Source organism: Podarcis vaucheri (genome assembly GCF_965113315.1).
Source record: "Podarcis vaucheri genome assembly, chromosome: 3".
NCBI lineage: Eukaryota > Metazoa > Chordata > Lepidosauria > Squamata > Lacertidae > Podarcis > Podarcis vaucheri.
Window position 1 is genome coordinate 71,526,186 of NC_138761.1, and position 25,730 is coordinate 71,551,915.

At 41.0% G+C, this 25,730-nt stretch overlaps 1 protein-coding gene across 1 annotated transcript in view; it reads left to right on the forward strand.

The window, feature by feature from the left end:
• The window catches only part of LOC309529051 (amine sulfotransferase-like), a 70,925-nt gene that overhangs the window by 2,072 nt on the left and 43,123 nt on the right, over positions 1 to 25,730 (forward strand). Inside the window, exons 3-7 of the mRNA XM_082216748.1 lie at positions 1,386 to 1,594; positions 3,177 to 3,303; positions 4,068 to 4,162; positions 4,754 to 4,934; positions 16,980 to 17,188. Of these exons, the coding sequence (XP_082072874.1) occupies positions 1,386 to 1,594; positions 3,177 to 3,303; positions 4,068 to 4,162; positions 4,754 to 4,934; positions 16,980 to 17,188 (821 nt within the window). The remainder of the gene's footprint in view (positions 1 to 1,385; positions 1,595 to 3,176; positions 3,304 to 4,067; positions 4,163 to 4,753; positions 4,935 to 16,979; positions 17,189 to 25,730) is intronic.

The following is a 25,730-nucleotide window of genomic DNA, read 5'->3' on the forward strand; positions in this document are numbered from 1 at the left end:
CACATCAAAAACATTCAAATGTGCTTGCTAATGGTTTATTGTATTCACTGACTTTCAGGATTTTGTATGTAGTGGTAAAATGGTGATTGTAAAATTCTATTCGTAAGAACTTTCATCCTGTGACTTTTTATTTCAGCATTTATCTGCCACAGATTTGCCAATAATAACGGGGGTCCGTATCCAATGCAGTTGTGCCCTCCATTCAATAGCTTCCACTTCCACACCAGAACTTCCTTCACTCTTCTCTCCCCTTGTGTCCCCAATGTTCCCCAAATCTGCCTTGGAGGGTTGGTGGGGTGGGGAAGACACAATAACCGGGAGTGGGAGAGGAGAGAGGGGGGAATTTCTGCACTGTTCAGGCATTTAGGACTTGGGTGACATGAAGAAAGGCTTCTGCAACTGCCTTTTGCCTATTATGTTTGTCTCACTGGCCATTTGTCAACATTCCTTTTTCTGGAATAAATTGATTAAAAAATCATAGTTTGAATGTGCTGAATCAAAGTACTTTGGAGAATCAGACAACCTTTTCTTTATTCCCTGGACTTTGTCTATCATTTGTATAATGTGCTGTGAAGAATCTGGAAGAGATTTTGATAGCTTTCTGAACAATAAAGGAACTTATTAGCAAATATTGTTCTGTCTTCCCAAATCCTCAAATTCTGTGAAACCTTTAGGTGAACTTCGCATTTCTCATCCACAATGGAAAGAAAGCCTTGGTCAATGTTCCTCATTCACCGTTTGCTGCCCCTATTTCAGTGGTGGTCTGTGTGACACCAAAATTTGGTGCTCCCACCTCTCACCTTCTATTTGACATCATAGTGTTGGCAACCTGTGTAGCCAGGTCCCTAAATCAGCCTCTGCTTGCTGTGTTGATTCCCTTCCTCTCTCTCATTTCTTTTCAGTGTTGCAATTCAGATAGTAAGCTCCATGATGCAGACACATGTTGTTTTCAGTTATTCTCTTTAAAGCACTAAGTACATTCATGACAATGAATGAAATTAAAGTAAAGGGTAAAGGTACCCCCAACCGTTAGGTCCAGTCGCGGATGACTCTGGGGCTTTGTGCTCATCTCACTCTATAGGCCGAGGAAGCCGGCGCTTGTCCGCAGACAGCTTCCGGGTTATGTGTCCAGTAAGACGAAGCCGCTTCTGGCAAACCAGAGCGGCTCAAAGAAATGCCAGTTACTTTCCTGTCGGAGCAGTACCTATTTATCTACTTGCACTTTGATGTGCTTTTGAACTGCTAGGTGGGCAGGAGCAGGGACCCGTCGCGGGGATTCGAACCATGACGTTCTGATCAGCAAGCCCTAGGCTCTGTGGTTTAGACCGCAGTGCCACCCGCATCCCCATATAAATGAAATTAAGTAAACTTATTCTCGTTTATAGGCACAATATGGACCCAAAATATTTTGAGCTTGATTTATCATGAAGGTCATCGAGATGGAACCGAAAAAGTCGTCTTAATAGACAGGGCTCCGTGGCTGGAGTTCAATATCCGCAATGTGGATTATGTCAGTCGTCCATCACCTCGTCTCTTTGCTTCCCATCTACCCTACTATTTAGTACCCAAAAGATTAAGGAACAGAAGAGCAAAAGTAGGAAACAGTACATTTATTATTTGATCATATTCAATGTTTGTCTTGCTTTATTTGAATGAACATCTCAGTTTACATTAAAATTTCTCTGATTTTGAGGGAAGTTCATCCAGCTGCAATTCCTTTGTCCATATGAAGGAATAATGCTCTGTGCACCCTGAGTTTGGAATAATTCCCATGACTCCTAAACAGCACAGAGTTTATGCTCCACCATAGTAAAAGTCCTGGAGGGTGTTAAGAACAAAACAGGTTCTTTTATCTGAGATTCAGTGCACTTCAGGCAGAACACAAGTAAGCAGTCAGACAACCAATATATTGGAATTTCTACATAACATTGCTTTGTTGAGTAACAAGCAGAACACATAACAAGATAAGGGAACATGCACTCAGTCACTCACACAATCCCACATACACTCACCACTCTTCTTCTGGATTGGGGGGCAGACAGCGGGATCCTGGCTGCATCCGACACACCAACCCTCCTGAAAAGGCTGATCTTATATAGTCCTTTTTGATGCACATCTGAATATTGGCATTTCTCATTGCCTTTGACATGTTCTTGGCAGTCCTCCACCATTAGCATGTTCTTGGCATATCACAACTCTCATGGTTTGCGCCTGGTCTTCTGTAACTTTTGGCACAGTACGATACTCATTTTTTGTAACTAGCATTGCACAGCCAGTCTTTATGTTTCCTTGCAGGTACAGTACTTTTGCCAGAACATGCACATTCCATTCGCTCTTTGATCAGCACAATTTATGAATAGTTCCTAAACAGCATCCATTTTATGTGGTGGTCTTCAGCCGTCTTGCGGCCCATTCAAAACATGGCATTCGTTGTGCGAGTACTTGGAGCTCGCAAAGCTGACAGATGCACTACGAGATAAACCTAAAAAGATGGTGAAAGAAGAATGGGAATGTATAAATAATTATCTAGGGGATAAGGGTTCAACAAGAAAGACCTGGTTATGTTTAGAATGATACCACATAGAGAAATGTTCCCTGATACCAAGATGAGGGATTCCTTGGAATGCAGATAGAGAGAATTGATAAGAATAATGATCTGTTGTGACCTTGATGGAAGCATACAGTAGATGAGCCTTCCTGTGTTCTGGCACCTCCTCCTCCTCCTCCTCCTCCTCCTCCTCCTCCTCCTCCTCCTCTTCTTCTTCCCTTTCCCTTTCCCTTTTTTTCTCATCCTTCTTCTTATGTTTTATGCCATGTACTTTGATATTTTTTGTAGTTTTTTTTAGCTTTTTTCATTATTATCATTATTAAGTAATTTTCTTTTGCAATTTTGGTTGTCTATATTTATATGTATTTGTTTAAAGCAAAATTAAAGTATTTTAAAAAAAGAAGAAATGGCATTCGTTACAAGGGTGCCATCCAATACACTTAATAAGAATAAGCTCATTCGACACCATAGGATTGCACTGTGCATGTGACATTCATGTTGCAAAAGAGGGTGATGCTGCCAGGGCTGTAAAGCAACTTGGAAGCACCAAGAATCCACAAGAAGAGATATCTGAGATCCATCCATTTATTATTTTAGAAATCGAAAGAATTTGTTGTTATTCCTGCAGGTGGTTTATGTGGCCAGAAACCCAAAGGATGTCTTGGTTTCCTTTTACCATTTTTCCAAAACTATGGTCAAATTTGAAGAGGTAGAAGATTTTGGAATTTTCATGGAGAGGTTTTTGGCTGGGAAGGGTAAGGACGAATTGCTACTCTAAAATGAATCACTCTTGTCCCTTCATCTTTATCCTTTGACAATAGATTAAAGAATTTCTCTCTGTGTTAAGGAACCTTTTCAGAATGCCATGTCCGATGCCACATGTTACTCTGAGGAAATTCCACATCCATGCATCACAAAGCGTCTCCAACTGAGACTCCAACTACACCATTTTATGCCACTGATGACTGGTGCCCATTGATGCCGAAGGGAGGGTATAGATCTGGCCAACTCCCAAAGGAAATCAGGTGGATTTGTATGCTGTCTGCATCAGGATGCAGCAGCTACAAATCATTACAAGGCGGATCACCTAATCCTTAATCAAGTGTAGAGATTTGTGTCAAGTTAAGTCAGGAACCCAGACAGTGTCTCTAAATGTTGCAAGTATTAAATGCCACACAACATAAGGAAACTGCCAGATTGAGAAGGAAGTGACCTGGAGGAAGGCTAGACTGATCTCAGCCCACCCATCAATCTCCCATCACAGTAGGATGGGAAGCACTGCAGGGAGCCTTAAAATGCAGAACTCTTCTGCAAATTCCTTCTCTGAGAAAGTGTTTGATGAAGGTGGATGGTATTAATTCAGCTTCTGTTTAATGGTTTGTACCACTGCTGGTTCTTAAAATGATCCCTTAAAATTGTTTTAATGGACTTTATACGTTCGTACTGCTTCTCTCTGAATGTTTTTTTTTTAAAAAAATCTGATCTACATCTTATGCCAAATCAACATCTCTCACATCAGTACCTGCAAGTTTATGGCTGGACCATGTGGAAGGCTGGTACTCTCACAAGGATGACTTCAATATTCTGTTTCTTACCTATGAGGAAATGAAGAAGGTAAGTTATCAAAATGCTATCCAGTCTGAGATTAAGCATCCATCAAAACACTCCTTTACAAAATGGAGGAAGGAAGCAATTTGATTATTCAAGTGCCCTCAGCTGCTGCTTTCCCAGCTGGTCTCGCTTCCTTTCCAAAAGAATTTTCAGAGCCAAGCAGGCCATGGATTTGGGTGCAGCTTTCAGATCCTAGACTGCAAAAATGTACTGTAACCATTTCCCCTGAGAGATTATGGGGCTATAAATAAAGTGTCATGATCCCAAGCAAGATATATCATTTCACAGGCCCTCTGATGCTGAGGAGAGATGTCACAGAACCTCCCTTGTGTCTTCAACAGGGACATTTATTTATTTACTTGTAGACTCAGAACTGCATAATATAGTGCATTCTGCATGGCTCATGGAATAAAAGTACCGTAACAATGAAAGTGCAATATGATGCAATGGCAATTATTCCAAACTAGGCAAAGAAAGATGCAGGCTGCTTGTTTCCCCTGCTTGTAATCCTGCCTATTTCATGAGTTTTCATCACGAGCCTGTCAGGTTTCTCTATTGTGGGTAGCCTGACATTAAAACCATGTTCCATTTCAGGATCTGAGAAGCTGTGTATTGAAATTATGCAACTTCCTGGGAAAGAGACTGACGGAAAAGGAGGTGGATGCTGTTGTAGATCAGGCTACATTTAATAAAATGAAAGCAGATCCGAGGGCAAACTATGAGTTCGCTAGACCAGATCGCATGGACCACAGCAAAGGACATTTTCTTCGCAAAGGTAAGTTAATGGTAGAAAAAACTGATTTGGTGCTGCTTGTAGAATCCCCTACAGATTCACCTGATATTTACACTGATATGTGATAGCTACCAAGTAATGGTGATTTCATTTTTCCAGTCTTCATGAAACTCTCAGTTTCTGTTATTTCCTAATTTAAGAGTTGTTCTATTATGTACTTTCCCTGTTGTTTTTTCCTTGTTTAAATAGGAGGTTTTCCTCACAAAGCTAAGTTAATGGTAGATCACACTGACTTGGTGCTGCTTGCAGAATACCTGACATTTTCACCTGACAATTGCATCTAGGGATGGAATATATCTGGAGTTATGGATATTTATTTGACCACCACAATGCACTTTCTTTCTGTCTGCTTCCTGGGCCAGGCACTGTTGGAGACTGGAAGAACATGATGACAGTCGCACAAAGTGAAAGGTTTGACAGTGTTTTTAAGGAGAGAATGGAAAAGCTGCCCATCAAGTTCTGCTGGGACATCCATGAGGAATCATGAGTCTGCCTTCAGTCTGGAAGGATGAAATAAAGTGCACTCCATGCATTTAATCCAGCCCTATTTATAAGATTCAGCAGAATATTCTCATGTGGCTTAATAGCTTCCTAATGTTCAAATATGTGCATTAATGTTTTTAAAACACCACAATAAAATTACATTTGTACTGTCCGCTTCTTCTCTTTCTACATTCCAACACGTCCTAATTTCTGACCCCATGTGCAAATGTTAAGGAATCCCAGGATATCTATTGGGATTAGTAATTGTGTTTTAATTTGGCAGTGAGGCTACCACTGGATTATTATAATTGAAATTCAATAAAAAATGTTCTTAAAATAAGCAAACTAACCAACTATTGGTGTCCCAGATACACTGGCGGAGGAAGTGGGCTGTGGGCCACCCCATGCCTGAGGGGGGGGGGTCACATTGCTGCGCCGCCCCCCCAAAAGATACTCACCGCTTGCCGTGGGCGGCGCCCCCCTGATATGCTCACCCCGCGCCCGGGTGCCAGAGCAACTTGATCTGCTTCTGCCCAGACGGCAATGTAAATCATCCTACTCACTCATGTCATCAATTTATTTGTTGTTTGTGGAATTCAACTTCACGCTCTTCCAATCATTCCATCAGGACAAACATTCCAGCCTGCTGGTTGGCACAACGCCTCCACACCTTCATTCCTTCTGCACTGTTCTTGGGGTTCTCCTGACCCCCTCAGAGTCAATTTGGAGGGTGCGTGGGGAATATGTGGGGAGAAGTGGGGGAAATGGACAGTGTATGTTTGATGCTCATAGCAATCTCCTTCATGGGTCAGATTGAAAAGGAGGAATTTCCATCGGGATCATGGAGCAGAGAGAAAGGGTTAAAGCAAATTTTGGATGCCAGAGAACCTGGATCAGAAATTCCCACTGCTACTTTTAAATCTTAAGAAATGATGTCATGAGTTCCATGGAGACATCACAGAGGGACTGGTTGGATCCTGAAAATCAATGGGAGGAGCTCAGGAAGGTGGGGCTGAATACACCTGGGGAAGGTCTTAGCCAGATGCAAGTGGTGAAATGAGGACCCCAAGAAGTGGCTGAGCCCAGGGAGAAGGCCAGTAGTCTAGAGAATAGAGAGGCACCAAGCGGGTTGGCAGAAAAATGTTCTGCCCCTGTAACATTGGACATTCCAAGCCAGATACCGCCTTCGTGCCTCTTCCAGTCAGCAAGAAGCCTTCTCCTTCAGGAGAGAGGACTAGAGTAAATTGGATGCTGAGCCATTGCCAATGCTGCCTCCATCTCCAAGGACACACAGATGCTAGCACATGAAAAATCCTTGCAGACCCAACCCACTTGAAGGGTGCTTGTTTGCTTGCTTGTCTCCTTAGAGAGCTTAGGGCCCAGGTATTCTTGGAACAGGGCCCAGGCACTGGACATATCAAGGGGAAAGGCTGCACTTTGCCACGTCCTGAAGGTCTAGGAAAATTTAGTCCAGCGTCCAACTTAGACCTGAGAGCAGCAATCAAACACATCAGGCCTTAGGCAAGGTCTCAGGAGCTTCAGGGGGGCACATCACTAGTCCCAGCCTGACCCCATTGCCCATCTCTGAGAAACTGGGCTGGAGCTGACAGCAAAGCAGTGAAGAAGCCTTCTGCGTCCTACCCCCACAATCTATGTCAAGAAAGACTGCTTATGCCATCTTGCTGCATGCCACCCCAATTTTGAGCAGTGCAAGATCCCAGGGGTTCCGAGTGCTCTTTCTCTCAAGAAGGGTATGTGACTATTCCATGTTTGGGATACATTACACTAAAAGAATGTGCATGTTGATCTTGGAACCTCCCAATAAAGGTGCCGGATTCTGCTGCAGCAACTAGGGATGGCATTTTGTGACAAACTGGCGTTACAACTATCTATTTGACCACCACAGTGCCAGGCCCTCTTGGAGACTGGGAAAACATGATGGCCATTGCAAAAAAATTAAAGGTTTTCAGAGTGTTTTTCAGAAGCAGATGGAAAGGCTCCTCTACAGGTTCTGCTGGAACATCAATGCTGATTCCAGCTTGAGAATATTTATACAAACTTTTTCTCTGTCTTGCATGTGTGTACCAATTGTCCAAATTTCGAGAGATTTGCTGCAGTCCATCTAAAGCTGTGTTGGAACCAAGCAAACAGCATCTGCATGGAGTTGCTTGCTCAGGTCCTTCTCTAGAATAGGATGTGCATATCTTGTAGTATCTGTCAATCCATGTGTTGCAAATAATTGGTTGAGAGCTGTGATTGTTGGAACAGATGTTTATGATTATTTGAAGGCATTTTGAGTGGAAGAACAACAGGCAAGAAGTAATTTCCTTATAATGGTCCTACAAAATCAATATGAATTCGTGATCATTCGTGATCAGGCAAGAAGTAATCTCCTTGCAGTAGGCGTGGGAGGATCCATCTCCGCTTTCAAATATAAAAACTGCCTCTGCCTCTTCTAGTTTTTAAGGGTGTGGATGAGTGAATCTTATCCATCTGGGTTTCCTCTTAGTTTCTCACATTTCCAGTGTTCTTTTTGGTTCACCATATTTCTGTACCAGTTTGTGCAGAAGAAGAGAAAAAAATCATGAAAAATTGTCTGCATTTTAGTGTACATTTCTGTTGATATTCAAATAATGCTTAATACAAAGATTAATATATACACACAATATTTTTGTTAATATACTAAATTTTGCATGATATTTTCAGTAAAATATACATTCTATTATCGGCATAATATCATAAACACTTTCCCCTAAAATACACACATAATTTGGTTGGAAAGGTGTACCGCGTAATCTGAAGATGTGTGAATTTTGATGGATGAACTGCAGCTGTGTTTCTGTTCACATACTGTTTCAGGAAGTTGAAATTAGGTGGACTTGCATTAAAGCATTAATCAGATTACTCCCCATGCCTGCTCTGGAGTACTATTACTGTCTGCGTGGCAACTAAAGCTGATAGATAAAAGACCCCAGGAAACCAACATCTATCATCCAGGAATGTTTTTGTGGGCTTTGAAACATCTATCACTCCAACATATGAAGTCAGTATCATTTATCAGGAAACACAGCTGAGATTTGCCATCATTTGAAATAAAAAACCCTGCAACCATAAAATAAACTGCACTTTCACAATCTCTCTTTTTTTAAAAAATTTTTTATTAAGTTTTCCATTTTAACAATCTAATCAAATCACATTAAATATTCCAAATTATACAGATATATATCATAAAGTCCAAATATTTTGCCAAATTATATTTTTTTGTTGGGGGTTTCCATGCTTCAAGTTCAGTAGGGTCCAATCATCTCATATTTCTACTTCTTTGAGTGTCCACTAGTCCCTTCTTTAAATCTTCTTGTTATTATCCTTCTTCTTTCATAGCCTCTGAGTTGTTTCCACAGGCGAGCTGAAATGATCAATATTATACTTCTGTGTGAACTTTGTATGACTCCCCCCCCCTTTTTTTTGCAGCTGGTAAGTCTTTTATTTGCAGTATGTCCTCACACGCTAGTTTTATGCCGAATCCATCCAAAAGTCCTTCTCGGGTGGCAGACGCCATCTTATCTCAGTTCTGATGAAACAGAATCTAGGCGTTTGCTCATTAATTTTCTCAGACAGGGAAGACTTCCGGGGTGGCGCCACCGGCAATGGCGGACTCCCTCTGAAACGGAGGGACAAGCTCCGCGCGAAGCGGGTCTTTCCTGCTATGGCGAAGTGGGGACCCTTTAGAAATCACAGGCGGATGAAGCCTGTGACCTTGGGACTCAGCGGACACCCTTAGCGCCCCCCCAACCCGCTAAGGTACCCAATAACTGCCTCTGAAGCGAAGAGGGGGAAGTGGCGCGGTGCTGAGAGTCTACCGCTATTTCCATGGAGCGAAGCCGCACAGCCACTGCCGGAGAGCGCTGCCTTCTTCTTGGACAATTTGGATTTTAAAAACAACCACCGTGAGTACTTAAACTCGGGAAAACCGAACCACAATTTAAGGAACTGGGAAAAGAAAAAAATTGGACTCAAAAATGCATTTCAATTCGGTACTGAAACGGGAAGGTCTAACAGGAAGTCAACCTTCGGTTTTTTAGTTTTCCCAGGAATTATACCAAGATTGTGCCTTGTCAGAACAGATGAAAGAAGAGGATTCTGCTGAACCTTGGGAGTCAGAAATGGAGCCACAGACGGAGGTTGCGGCCCTGCAGGAACATGAATCTTTGGAATTGACAACTGGCTTTCGAAAAAATCAGACTCGGAAAGAAGAAGTTTGGCTTGGACTGGAAATGGGGGGTTGGATTGACCCCCCTGAGCAGGGACATATAGACTTTCCGAGTCTGGTAGTGGATTGTGAGAGGCTTGGAGATATGGGGATTCCAAAGTTTGGAGGGACTTTGAAACATGCTTTTAAGTACTGCATGGAGCTCAGTTTGGACTGTGGAAAAGGGACCTTTTGGTTGGAAGGAGGCAAAAGCATTATTAAATTGGAGAGTGAAAAGAAAATATGAAGAAAAACAGTGGAAGGGACGTGGAAGAGATTTAAGAGCCTCGGATATAAGATCACCAGGTTAATGTGCCAGTTTAATGGGATAAATGGACTGACAAACCCGGGACCTGGGGGAAGGGACGTTGGATGAAGATTTTCTTTCTCTTTTTTATTTTTTGTTATTAGGATTATCCTACATAATTGATGAATACTAGATGGATGTATGAAATGAAACTGCTTGGCTCTGGTATAAAAGTTTAAGGGATTAGGAAAGAATATAACGGTTAAGAGAAGTTATTAAAAATAAGATTTAGGTTAAGGTGTTGTTGTTTTTGTAGGACAATGAGGAGAATAGAGTAAGGTAATGTAATGAAAGATTAGAATAGGGTAAAAACTTGATGGTAAGGATTTGCTGAACTAACAAATTGAACTGGAATACAAAAAAGGGAGGTATGAGGAGGTCTGGGAAAATAAGTGTATGGAAGATATGTTATGAAAATTAATGTGTTTTTAACTGTTTTTATTTTGTATGTTTTTCTTTTTTTCTTTTTCATTTTTCTTGTTATAATTTGAAAACTCTAATAAAATATCTTTTAAAAAAATTCTCAGACAGGTTGCAGCAAACATTAATAATAATAATAATAATAATAATAATAATAATAATAATAATAATAATTTATTATTTATACCCCGCCCATCTGGCTGGGCCTCCCCAGCCACTCTGGGCGGCTTCCATAAAAACCAAAAATACAATAAAATATCACATGATAAAAACTTCCCTGAACAGGGCTGCCTTAAGATGTCTTCTGAATGTCAGGTCGTTGTTTATCGCTTTGACATCTGCTGGAAGGGCGTTCCACAGGGTGGGCTCCACTACCGAGAAGGCCCTCTGCCTGGTTCCCTGTAGCTTTGCTTCTCGCAATGAGGGGACCACCAGAAGGCCCTCGGTGCTGGACCATAGCGTCCGGGCAGAATGATGGGGGTGGAGACGCTCCTTCAGGTCAAGACATTAGTCTTTCCAGGGAAGATTTGCCAAATTGAACTTGATACGCAGATATAATAACAAAGTAAGACTATTAATCTCTGCAGCACAGTCTGTCTCGTAATGGCAGATCCCGATTAAGTAGTGCGTCACAAGAAAGTCTTTTATCTTCTTCCAAATATTTCAAAAAACAAAGGCTTTACTTAATATTATTATTTCCACACAGTTTATGTTTTCCAATCTCACTTGCTATAAGTAGTAAAAGACGGTTCTTCTGGGGGGGGGGGGTGTTGTTAGGTAGTATCGTAGTAAGAAAACAAACTGGCTTAGTTGTTGTTCTTTGATGTTATCTTTATTCCAATCCGTCACACTCAGCATCTCAGTAGCTGGCTTAATTAGCAGATAAAATACCCTATCTTCGCTCGAAGCATGTCCATAAATCTTATCCAATCTTTTATCTTAAGAAATGGAACTTGGAGCGCTCATGAAGACAGTGTCCAGGAGATCCGAGCTCACTTCAGGGCTTTCCATCCAGTGCCCCCACCCCCTCCTTCTTTTCGAACTCGGGGGTGGTTTGTGGGCAGCTGCGGATGAGACTGCATCTTCCCTTCCACTGGGAAGAAACCTGGGAGGCTGATGACTCCCATCTCAGCCCCTTAATTACCTCGTGTGAGCTGGAGAGATGGTATTGTCGGCCATCTTCCATGGCGCCCCTAGTAGAGCCCGGCGCTTTCAGAACCTCAGGGGTGTTGTATAAAAAACACACCCTGTGAGTTTGTGGGGGGGAAGCTGAGGTATGGGAGGTAGACAAAGTTGTGGAGCTGCCCAAGCCCAAGACATTGAAAGCGGTTTGCAGGATAAATTTGGACAGCTTAGCAAGGAGAACACAGGAAGCCATCAAGTGCATTTTCTATGCAAAGGTATTCCTGAAAACATTAGCTTTAGATGATAAACAAAAACAAATGAGCCATTTCTGCATGTGGCATTGTTTACTGGGAAATAGCTTTCATGGAACTCTGACTATAATGACTTGGAGCTGTCCATCTTGATGTGGACTTTGAAAATCCTTCAAAATCTTTGAAGGGTGGGAATTATTGCTGCCAATATATTGGATTTGAAAGTTTATTCTTGGCTTGAGTCATATTTGATCTCAGATATGCTGTGTGCAAATGAAAAAGGTTGCTACTTTTCTTGGACAGATTTCTAAAACAACCAGTGCTAATTATTTAGTACGTTTTATAGTAGTAGTAGTAGTAGTAGTAGTAGTAGTAGTAGTAGTAATAATAATAATAATAATAATAATAATAATAATAATAATAATAATTTATTTATATCCCGCCCATCTGGCTGGGTTTCCCCAGCCACTCTGGGTGGCTTCCAAACAAATATTAAAAGTAATACAGCATCAGACATTAAAAACTTCCCTAAACAGGGCCACCTTCAGTTGACTTTTAAAAGTAAAATAGTTGTTATTTGCTTTGACAACTGCTGGGAGGGCATTCCACAGGGCAGGAACCACTACCGAGAAGGCCCTCTGTCTGGTTCCCTGTAACCTCACCTCTTGCAGCGAGGGAACTGCCAGATGGCCCTCAGCGCTGGACCTCAGTGTCCAGGCAGAATGATGGGGGTGGAAACGCTCCTTCAAGTATACAGGACTGAGGCCGTTTAGGGCTGTAAAGGTCAGCATCAACAATTTGAATTGTGCTCAGAAACATACTGGGAGCCAATTAAGATATTTCAGGACCGGTGTTATATGGTCTCGGCGGCTACTCCCAGTCACCAGTCTAGCTGCCTCATTCTGGATTAAAACAAAAAGGGATTAAGTTGGTGTTATTGGGGTGTAAGTCAGTGCAGGCATGTGTGTACAAATAGACATCCATTGGTGAATCTCAGGTCTCTCGTACCATTTGAGCCCATTTTCTACTAGTGGAGCAGACGTAATACTGCATTTATTTCTTAAACGGGCAAAGACCGCTGTTGATCTTGGCTGTTCCTTGTGCAAAAAAACAAGTTCTTCCCCTGTTGTTCTTTAGATTATGCGCCTCGATGCTCCTGTATTACCGTTCTTTTCTTGCGTAACTTGCCAGGAATGATTTACTAAGGAGGAGCCATCAATTTAACCAAACTCTTATTAGTTAACAGAATTCTATAAAACAGTTTCCTTGAGAGCTCTGAACGTGACCCTTCAAAAGCTGAAATACTCCAAGCTAGGGAAGAGATCGGTCTCTCCCTCTCTCTCCCACACTTTTTGGCTGTAAAATCAAAAGGTAGGTACGTTTTCTTGTAAATTAAACTTTCCAGGGAAAAGCAGGACTACTGAATGACAAACAGCTAATCTACTCTTTCTTGCAAGAGTTCTGAGGGGCAACAAGGTATTTCATCAGATGCATGGAAACTCTTGTCACAGTTCATATTCTTTTCTGGTGTCAAACAGAATGCAACATTTGTGCTACCAGAGATTAATAGTTATTTTGAGGGGACTGAATTTGAACTCCCATTGTGCAAGTGGAACCCTGCTCATTCGGCATGGGATACAACCCTTAATTTATTTATTGGAAAATATATTTTGTATATACAATGTTTTCCACTAAAAAATTGTTGCATTTCTTAGCGATGAAACACAAGACTTATATAGAGAATTAAAGTGATTTTTCTGTCTTCATGGCACTTTATTTCTTTATCCCTTTATCCCTTTTAAGCAATGGATTTTATTTTTATTTAAATGTTTATAAAACACCCATTCATCTCAAATATCACAAGGTGGTATATTTCCATTTGGTGCATCATATTATATATTATGGCCTGAAATGTCCCAACAGGTATAAAAGACCTGGCGACAACTGGCGACAACTTTGGTTTCCTCAGCACCCAATGGAGCCTAGAACTTTCTCCCATAACAATTCCCCGCCTCCTTATACCATGCACTGAGCCCACCCTTGCAAGTGCCTTCCTTGTCAGACGCTACATGGGAGGAGAGAAATTGGCGCAGGGAGGAGGCAAAAAAAGAAGAAGAAAGAGCTATTTTGGCAGTGGTGTCTCAGTATGGGAACACCTGCCCCAACAGGGCCCATTGTATGTGTAGCCAACTCTCTGTAATATCATAGATGAAGCTGAGAGCAGCATTCCCTCCATGGAACGTCCTTGGGCACCACATTCCAGCAGCAGTTTCAGCCAGAGCTGGCAATGGAAGCCAGATGGGCGGTGAAGAATACCTTTCTCTTTGCCACCCTGTGGTCCCCAGGCACATCTATTGTTTGGTCCCAGGAGGCCCGGAAAATACGTCACCCCAATTTCTTGAAGCTGATCAAGAACCCAGGAGGAAATGGCAAGAGTTCCCAACAGAGTCTGTCTTTCATTTTCCCTGGATCCATTTCCAGGGAGCAGTTTTTGCTTCCTTCCCACCTCCCCTGAGTACTAGAATGAGTGTCAGAATAGCAACACTGATCAAACTATGATGCAAGGCAGCATAAAGTGAGGCCTAGCGCTGCTATTTTGCATGCTGCACACATGCACTTGAGAAATGACTGTGTCAGGGTGAGAGAGAAAAGCCTTTTTGTGTAGGGCAAAGCTAGCTTTGAGTTGAAAGCAGCACCATTTAAAAAAAAACATTTAAAGCAGGGCGGGTGGGGGGAGAATGCTTGGTTGCCTCAATGATGGGTCAAGTCTCTGTTCTTTAAATGATGGACCTTTATGTTGCTCACCTGTGATGGAAGAGAAGCATGGGATTCTGCTATGGGGTCTGCTAGAGGAGTAGGATTTGACAAAATGACACCTGTATTTCTTTGTGATTTCCCATTGTCGCATAATAGAGATAACTATTCCCTTCTATTTATTCTTAGGCAGGCAATGCAACCAGACAAGAAATACCTTTTCACATACAAAGGATGTTATTTCCAGACACATTTGACTTCAGCGGAGTATTTAGATTCCCTGCAGGATTTTGAAATAAGAGACAGTGATGTATTTATAGTCACTTATCCAAAATCAGGTAAGAGTACATTTTCGTAGGTTGAACCATCATTTCAATTCAACCCTGACGGATACCCACATATATCTACATAGTATCTGTATTATCCTAACGCAAGTTTAAAACCAAATGCAAAATTGGAACTTACCTGCTTACATAAAGGTGAACTGGGCCATGTTTTGTTTTGTTTCAAAAAAAAAGAGATGAGATAATGAGTTTTCCACCAGTGTCAACCTGTATGAGGTTTGGAAAACAACATAAATACACATCAAAAACATTCAAATGTGCTTGCTAAGGGTTTATTGTATTCACTGACTTTCAGGATTTTGTATGTAGTGGTAAAATGGTGATTGTAAAATTCTATTCATAAGAACTTTCATCCTGTGACTTTTTATTTCAGCATTTATCTGCCACAGATTTGCCAATAATAACGGGGGTCCGTATCTAATGCAGTTGTGCCCTCCATTCAATAGCTTCCACTTCCACACCAGAACTTCCTTCACTCTCCTCTCCCTTTGTGTCCCCAGTGTTCCCCAAATCTGCCTTGGAGGGTTGGTGGGGTGGGGAAGACACAATAACCGGGAGTGGGGGAGGAGAGAGGGGGGAACTTCTGCACTGTACAGGCATTTAGGACTTGGGTGACATGAAGAAAGGCTTCTGCAACTGCCTTTTGCCTATTATGTTTGTCTCACTGGCCATTTGTCAACATTCCTTTTTCTGGAATAAATTGATAAAAAAATCATAGTTTGAATGTGCTGAATCAAAGTACTTTGGAGAATCAGACAACCTTTTTTTTATTCCCTGGACTTTGTCTATCATTTGTATAATGTGCTGTGAAGAATCTGGAATAGAGTTTTTGGTAGCTTTCTGAACAATAAAGGAACTTATTAGCAAATATTGTTCTGTCTTCCCAAATCCTCAAATTCTGTGAAACCTTTAGGTGAACTTTGCATTTCTCATCCACAATGGAAATGAAGCCTTGGTCAATGTTCCTCATTCACTGTTTGCTGCCCCTATTTCAGTGGTGGTCTGTGTGACACCAAAATTTGGTGCCCCCCACCTCTCACCTTCTATTTGACATCATAGTGTTGGCAACCTGTGTAGCCAGGTCCCTAAATCAGCCTCTGCTTGCTGTGTTGATTCTCTTCCTCTCTCTCATTTCTTTTCAGTGTTGCAATTCAGATAGTAAGCTCCATGATGCAGAGACATGTTGTTTTCAGTTATTCTCTTTAAAGCACTAAGTACATTCATGACAATGAATGAAATTAAAGTAAAGGGTAAAGCTACCCCCGACCGTTACGTCCAGTTGCAGATGACTCTGGGGCTTTGTGCTCATCTCGCTCTATAGGCCGAGGGAGCGTTTGTCTGCAGACAGCTTCCGGGTCATGTGTCTTTCCCCCCTTTTTTTATTGATTTGTTCCATGAGAAAATAAAAGAAAGCTAGCACACAAATAAACGAAAGAGAATAGCGCACAAAGAAAAGAATAGCGAAGAAAAGAAAAAGAAGAAAAGATAAAGTTACGCATTTCCTAGCTTATATTGTCATTATACATTTCTCTGTCTCCTATTTTCTTTGCACAATAACTCTTAATCTTTCACAGTGCATCTCTGAATCCCATTAGCGTTGTTTGTCCCTCACTAATATATTCCAGATAGTCTACATACTTTCCCCAATCCTTGATGAACTTTTGGTCTCTTATGTACCTGACTTTTCCTGTCAATTTATCCAACTCCGCGTAGTCTAGCAACTTTGATCTCCACTCCTCCACCGTTGGTATTTCCTGCTGTTTCCACTTCTGGGCTAATATTACCCTTGCTGCAGTCTCATCCGCAGCTGCCCACAGCAGTCACATGCGTCATGTGTCCAGCAAGACGAAGCCGCTTCTGGCAAACCAGAGCGGCTCAAAGAAATGCTGGTTACTTTCCTGTCAGAGCAGTACCTATTTATCTACTTGCACTTTAATGTGCTTTTGAACTGCTAGGTGGGCAGGAGCAGGGACCCGTCGTGGGGATTCGAACCATGACCTTCTGATTGGCAAGCCCTAGGCTCTGTGGTTTAGACCGCAGTGCCACCCGCATCCCCATATAAATGAAATTAAGTAAACTTATTCTCGTTTATAGGCACAATATGGACGCAAAATATTTTGAGCTTGATTTATCATGAAGGTCATCGAGATGGAACCGAAAAAGTCGACTTACTAGACAGGGCTCCGTGGCTGGAGTACAACCTCCGCAATGTGGATTATGTCAGTCGTCCATCACCTCGCCTCTTTACTTCCCATCTACCCTACTATTTAGTACCCAAAGGATTAAGGAACAGAAGAGCAAAAGTAGGAAACAGTACATTTATTATTTGATCATATTCAATGTTTGCCTTGCCTTATTTGAATGAACATCTCAGTTTCCATTAAAATTTCTCTGATTTTGAGGGAAGTTCATCCAGCTGCAATTCCTTTGTCCATATGAAGGAATAATGCTCTGTGCACCCTGAGCTTGAAATAATTCCCATGACTCCTAAACAGCACAGAGTTTATGCTCCACCATAGTAAAAGTCCTGGAGGGTGTTAAGAATAAAACAGGTTCTTTTATCTGAGATTCAGTGCACTTCAGGCAGAACACAAGTAAGCAGTCAGACAACCAATATATTGGAATTTCTACATAACATTGCTTTGTTGAGTAACAAGCAGAACACATAAGAAGATAAGGGAACATGCACTCAGTCACTCACACAATCCCACATACACTCACCACTCTTCTGGATTGGGTGGGCAGAGAGTGGGATCCTGGCTGCATCCGACACACCAACCCTCCTGAAAAGGCTGATCTTATATAGTCCTTTTTGATGCACATCTGAATATTGGCATTTCACGTTGCCTTTGACATGTTCTTGGCAGTCCTCCACCATTAGCATGTTCTTGGCATATCACAACTCTCATGGTTTGCGCCTGGTCTTCTGTAACTTTTGGCACAGTACGATACTCATTGTTTGTAACTAGCATTGCACAGCCAGTCTTTATGTTTCCTTGCAGGTACAGTACTTTTGCCAGAACATGAACATTCCATTCACTCTTTGATCAGCACGATTTATGAATAGTTCCTAAACAGCATCCATTTTATGTGGTGGTCTTCAGCCATCTTGCAGCCCATTCAAAACATGGCATTCGTTGTGCGAGTACTTGGAGCTCGCAAAGCTGACAGATGCACTATGAGATAAACCTAAAAAGATGATGAAAAAAGAATGGGAATGTATAAATAATTATCTAGGGGATAAGGGTTCAACAAGAAAGAACTGGTTATGTTTAGAATGATACCTCATACAGAAATGTTCCCTGATACCAAGATGAGGGATTCCTTGGAATGCAGATAGAGAGAATTGATAAGAATAATCATCTGTTGTGACCTTGATGGAAGCATACAGTAGATGAGCCTTTCTGTGTTCTGGCTCTTCTTCTTCTTCTTCTTCCTCCTCCTCCTCCTCCTCTTCTTCTTCTTCTTCTTCTTCTTCTTCTTCTTCTTCTTCTTCTTCTTCCCTTTCCTTTTTTTCTCATCCTTCTTCTTATGTTTTATGCCATGTACTTTGATATTTTTTGTAGTTTTTTAGCTTTTTTCATTATTATCATTATTAAGTAATTTTCTTTTGTAATTTTGGTTGTCTATATTTATATGTATTTGTTTAAAGCAAAATAAAAGTATTTAAAAAAAAGAAAAAAATGGCATTCGTTACAAGGGTGCCATCCATTACACTTAATAAGAATAAGCTCATTCGACACCATAGGATTGCACTGTGCATATGACATTCATGTTGCAAAAGAGGGTGATGCTGCCAGGGCTGTAAAGCAACTTGGAAGCACCAAGAATCCACAAGAAGAGATATCTGAGATCTATCCATTTATTATTTTAGGAATCGAAAGAATTTGTTGTTATTCCTGCAGGTGGTTTATGTGGCCAGAAACCCAAAGGATGTCTTGGTTTCCTTTTACTATTTTACCAGAAATATAGTCAAATTTGAAAAGGTAGAAGATTTTGGAATTTTCATGGAGAGGTTTTTGGCTGGGAAGGGTAAGGACGAATTGCTACTCTAAAATGAATCACTCTTGTCCCTTCATCTTTATCCTTTGACAACAGATTAAAGAATTTCTCTCTGTGTTAAGGAACCTTTTCAGAATGCCATGTCTGATGCCACAGGTTACTCTGAGGAAATTCCACATCCATGCATCACAAAGCGTCTCCAACTGAGACTCCAACTACACCATTTTATGCCACTGATGACTGGTGCCCATTGATGCCGAAAGGAGGGTATAGATGTGGCCAACTCCCAAAGGAAATCAGGTGGATTTGTATGCTGTCTGCATCAGGATGCAGCAGCTACAAATCATTACAAGGCGGATCACCTAATCCTTAATCAAGTGTAGAGATTTGTGTCAAGTTAAGTCAGAAACCCAGACAGTGTCTCTAAATGTTGCAAGTATTAAATGCCACTGTCAGGAAACTGACATCAGAGCAACAGGAGAAGCAGAGGCTCTCCAATTCTGCAGGGGAAGGTACCAGCACTAGGGGGAGACGAAGCTTTATGGAGGGGGAAGGAAATCAGCGTAACACCAAAGATCCAGGAGAGCAAATGGGAGAAGAGGTGGAAGGGCTCTGGGATTCTTCCTTGGAAGTCAGTGAGGAGAGCCCTGGTCCTCCACTACCCACGCCCTCCTTGCGCAGGAGACTCCCGCGCAATGAGAGGCGGAGACGATTGGGAGTCAAACAACTTTTATGCTGGCAAAGGTTTAAGAAACGCCCACAGACAGATTCTGCTAGCGACTGAGGAAGCCACGCTGAGATGGGCTGTGCAGTCAGGACGGTTTAACCCAGGCAGCCAAGCTCCAAAAAGGGGACAGTTTACGCACGAGTAACTCCAAACCACTACAGCCACACAACATAAGGAAACTGCCAGATTGAGAAGGAAGTGAGCTGGAGGAAGGCTAGACTGATCTCAGCCCACCCATCAATCTCCCATCACACTAGGATGGGAAGCACTGCAGGGAGCCTTAAAATGCAGAACTCTTCTGCAAATTCCTTCTCTGAGAAAGTGTTTGATGAAGGTGGATGGTATTAATTCAGCTTCTGTTTAATGGTTTGTACCACTGCTGGTTCTTAAAATGATCCCTTAAACTTGTTTTAATGGACTTTATACGTTCGTACTGCTTCTCTCTGAATGTTTTTTTTTAAAAAAATCTGATCTACATCTTATGCCAAATCAACATCTCTCACATCAGTACTTGCAAGTTTATGGCTGGACCATGTGGAAGGCTGGTACTCTCACAAGGATGACTTCAATATTTTGTTTCTTACCTATGAGGAAATGAAGAAGGTAAGTTATCAAAATGCTATCCAGTCTGAGATTAAACATCCATCAAAAGACTCCTTTACAAAATGGAGGAAGGAAGCAATCTGATTATTCAAGTGCCCTCAGCTGCTGCTTTCCCAGCTGGTCTCGCTTCCTTTCCAAAAGATTTTTCAAAGCCAAGCAGGCCATGGATTTGGGTGCAGCTTTCAGATCCTAGACTGCAAAAATGTGCTGTAACCATTTCCCCTGAGGGATTATGGGGCTATAAATAAAGTGTCATGATCCCAAGCAAGATATATCATTTCACAGGCCCTCTGATGCTGAGGAGAGATGTCACAGAACCTCCCTTGTGTCTTCAACAGGGACATTTATTTATTTACTTGTGGACTCAGAGCTGCCCCATAATATAGTGCATTCTGCATAGCTCATGGAATAAAAGTACCATAACAATGAAAGTGCAATATGATGCAATGGCAATTATTCCAAACTAGGCAAAGAAAGATGTAGGCTGCTTGTTTTCCCTGCTTGTAATCCTGCCTATTCCATGAGTTTTAGTCTCTAGGCTGTCAGGTTTCTCTATTGTGGATGGCCTGACATTAAAACCACGTTCCATTTCAGGATCTGAGAAGCTGTGTATTGAAATTATGCAACTTCCTGGGAAAGAGACTGACGGAAAAGGAGGTGGATGCTGTTGTGGATCAGGCTACATTTAATAAAATGAAAGCAGATCCGAGGGCAAACTATGAGTTCAATCGACCAGATCGCAAAGGATATTTTCTTCGCAAAGGTAAGTTAATGGTAGAAAAAACTGATTTGGTGCTGCTTGTAGAATCCCCTACAGATTCACCTGATATGTGATAAGTACCAAGTAATGGTGATTTCATTTTTCCAGTCTTCATGAAACTCTCAGTTTTTGTTATTTCTTAATTTTAGAGTTGTTCTATTATGTACTTTCCCTGTTGTTTTTCCCTTGTTTAAATTGGAGGTTTTCCTCACAAAGCTAAGTTAATGGTAGATCACACTGACTTGGTGCTGCTTGCAGAATCCCTGACATTTTCACCTGACAATTGCATCTAGGGATGGAATATATCTGGAGTTATGGATATTTATTTGACCACCACAATGCACTTTCTTTCTGTCTGCTTCCTGGGCCAGGCACAGTTGGAGACTGGAAGAACATGATGACAGTCGCACAAAGTGAAAGGTTTGACAGTGTTTTTAAAGAGAGAATGGAAAAGCTGCCCTTCAAGTTCTGCTGGGACATCCATGAGGAATCATGAGTCTGCCTTCAGTCTGGAAGGATGAAATAAAGTGCACTGTATGCATTTAATCCAGCCCTATTTATAAGATTCAGCAGAATATTCTCATGTGGCTTAATAGCTTCCTAATGTTCAAATATGTGCATTAATGTTTTTAAAACACCACAATAAAATTACATTTGTACTGTCCGCTTCTTCTCTTTCTACATTACAACATTTCCTAATTTCTGACCCCATGTGCAAACGTTAAGGAATCCCAGGATATCTATTGGGATTAGTAATTGTGTTTTAGTTTGGCAGTGAGGCTACCACTGGATTATTATAATTGAAATTTAATAAAAAAAATGTTCTTAAAATAAGCAAACTAACCAACTATTGTTGTCCCAGATACACTGGCGGAGGAAGTGGGCTGTGGGCCACCCCATGCCTGAGGGGGGGTCACATTGCTGCACCGCCCCCCCCAAAAGATGCTCACCGCTTGCCGTGGGCAGCGCCCCCCTGATATGCTCACCCCGCGCCCGGGTGCCAGAGCAACTAGATCTGCTTCTGCCCAAACGGCAATGTAAATCTTCCTACTCACTCATGTCATCTATTTATTTGTTGTTTGTGGAATTCAACTTCACGCTCTTCCAATCATTCCATCAGGACAAACATTCCAGCCTGCTGGTTGGCACAACGCCTCCACACCTTCATTCCTTTTGCACTGTTCTTGGGGTTCTCCTGACCCCCTCAGAGTCAATTTTGAGGGTGCATGGGGAATATGTGGGGAGAAGTGGGGGAAATGGACAGTGTATGTTTGATGCTCATAGCAATCTCCTTCATGGGTCAGACTGAAAAGGAGGAATTTCCATCGGGATCATGGAGCAGAGAGAAAGGGTTAAAGCAAATTTTGGATGCCAGAGAACCTGGATCAGAAGTTCCCACTGCTACTTTTATTTTATTTTTTAAAAAAAATATTTTATTAAATTTTTCAGATACAAAGTCAAGAACATACACAGAAAAAAAGAAGTATATAAAAAAGAAATAAAAGAAAAAAGAAAAAAGAGGAAAAAATCCAACCGTTCAAAACACTTCTATATAACCAACTGGACTTCCCCACATCTCCCTCACCCTGCATTCTTTACAATAAAAATATCAGCAAATTATTACCTTGTTTCATACCTTATTTTGTACCTTTCAGATATTGTATTTCTGGATTTAAAGTACTTTTTATCAATTACTTATACCTTAGATTAAACATAGTATTACTTTAAATTTCGACCTTTTCTTACTTGTAGCTTAGTTTCCTGTTTCTCAAAATCTAGTTGCTGGAGCTAAAGTTTCCGAATTGTGCAAATTCTTAACATTCATACAACTTATAATGTTTTTGTAAATAGTCCTTAAATTTTTTCCAGTCCTCTTCCATTGTTTCATCTCCCAAATCTCGGATTCTGCCAGTCATTTCAGCCAGTTCCATATAGTCCATCAATTGCATCTGCCACTCTTCCAGTGTGTCTTCCAGTATTTTGCGATGAGTATTTTCACTGCTGTAGTCGCATACATAAAAAAGGTTCTGTCCTTCTTTAACACTTTCTGGCCAACAATGCCCAAGAGGAAGGCCTCTGGTTTCTTAGTAAAGGTATATTTAAATACCTTTTTTAACTCATTGTAGATCATTTCCCAGAAGGCCTTCACTCTTGGACAAGTCCACCAGAGGTGAAAGAATGTCCCTTCAGCCTCCTTACATTTCCAACATTTGTTATTAGACAGGTGATATATTTTTGCAAGTTTGACTGGGGTCATGTACCACCTATATATCATTTTCATAATATTTTCCTTCAAGGCATTACATGCCTTAAATTTCATTCTGGTGGTCCATAACCTTTCCCAGTCCTCAAACATGATGTTATACCCAATATCCTGAGCCCATTTTATCATGGCTGATTTGACTGTCTCATCCTGAGTGTTCCATTTAAGCAGCAAGTTATACATTCTCGAAAGTACCTTAGTCTTTGGTTCGAGCAATTCTGTCTCTAGTTTCGATTTTTCCACCTGGAATCCTATTTTTTTATCCAGTTTAAAAACCTCTTGAATTTGAGTGTAATGTAACCAATCTCACACCTTATTCTTTAATTTTTCTAAGCTCTGCAACCTCCAATTGTCTCCAATTTTTTCTATTATCTCCCAATATTTCGGCCAGCCGGCCTCCATATTGAGTCTTTTTCGGGCCTTAGCCTCCATTGGTGATAACCATCTCGGGGTCTTGTTTTCTAATAAGTCTTTGTATTTTGTCCAGACAATAAATATTGCTTTTCTGACAATATGATTTTTGAACATTTTGTGAACCTTTACCTTGTCGTACCACAAATATGCATGCCATCCAAAAGCATTATTAAACCCTTCCAGATCTAGGACATCAGTGTTCTCTAGAAGTAGCCAATCCTTCATCCAGCAGAAAGCTGCAGCTTCATAATATAACCTTAAGTCCGGCAGGGCAAATCCCCCTCTTTCCTTTGCATCAGTTAGAATCTTAAATTTTATTCTGGGCTTTTTGCCCTGCCAGACAAACTTAGAGATATCTTTCTGCCACTTTCCAAAACATTCCACTCTGTCCACAATCTGTAGGGTTTGAAACAAGAACAACATCTTTGGCAATACATTCATTTTTATAGCTGCAATTCGACCCAACAAGGAAAGTTTCAATCTTGACCAAGTTTCTAGATCCTTTTTGATTTCTAACCAACATTTTTCATAATTGTCTTTGAATAAATTCAAATTTTTAGCAGACAAATTAACCCCTAGGTATTTCACTTTTTTGACCACATTTAGCTCTGTCTCTTTCTGAAACCCCTCTGCTTCTAAAGGTGTCAATTTTTTTTCCAAAACCTTAGTTTTTTGCTTATTCAGCTTAAATCCCGCCACCCGACCAAATTCATTAATCAATTCTAAAACTCTTTTCGTACTAGATTCTGGCTCCTGTAATGTTAAAACCAAATCATCTGCAAAGGCTTTCAGTTTATATTGTTTCACTCCGACCTGTATTCCTTGCACCAACCGGTCCTCCCTAATCATGTTCAAAAGTACCTCCAGGACTGAAATAAATAACAGAGGAGATAGGGGGCACCCTTGCCGTGTTCCTTTTTCGATTTTAAACTCTTCTGTCACCACATTGTTAACTATCAATTTAGCTTTTCGCTCTGAATAAATTGCCTCTATTCCATTTTCAAACCCCCGTCCCACTCCCATCCCTTCCAAGTTTTTCTTCATAAACTTCCAAGAGATGTTGTCAAAGGCCTTCTCCGCATCAATAAAGATTAACACTGCTTTTGTGTTGATATTAGTTTGCAAAAGTTCCAAAATGTCAATAATATTCCTAGTGTCATCAAACAAATGTCTACCTGGGAGAAAGCCTGCCTGGTCTTTATGAATTACTTCATTTAGCACTTTTTAAAGTCTATTTGCCAAAATATCTGCAAAAATTTTGTAATCCACATTAAGGAGTGAGATGGGACGGTAGTTCTTAAGTTGAGTCTTTTCAGATTCCTATTTGGGTATCAATGTGATGAAAGCTTCTTTCCACGATTCCGGCGCCTTCTTCCCCTCCATAATCTGATTACAAACCTCCAATAATGGTTGTATCAAAAATTCTTTCAATATCTTATAATACTTGGAGGTAAGTCCATCTGGTCCTGGAGATTTGCCTAGTTGCATATTCTGAATGGCACCCTCAATTTCTTGTTGTGTTATTTTATAATTCAGGATTGTTCTCTTTTCCTGGGATAGTTTTGGTAGTCCATTAATTTTTAGAAATTGGTCTATCTCAGTCTCTTCCTGCGGCCCTTGCGTATAAAGTTTTTTGAAATATCTCTGGAAACACTTTCTAATTTCCTCGGGTTTCTGGATATTTCTCCCTTCAATTTCTAGATTAGTAACCGTATTCAATTTTTGTCTCTTTTTCAACTGCCATGCTAGCAGTTTCCCACACTTATTTGCTGATTCAAATGATCTTTGTTTCATCTGTTTAATTTTCCACTACACTTCTTGATTTATCAATTTAGCATATTGTGCTTGATAGAATTTAATTTCTCTCAGAACCTCCTGTGATTTTGGTTTTGATCTCAGTTTTTTCTCACCATCTCTTATCTTCTCTAAGATCTTATCCTTTTTTTCATTCCAAAGTCTTTTCTTTATCGTGTTCTGTTGTATCAAAAACCTTCTCATGACTGCTTTACTTGCGTCCCAGATTGTTCTTTTTTCCACCGTAGTGTTCAAATTTATTTCAAAATAATCTTTTAAAGT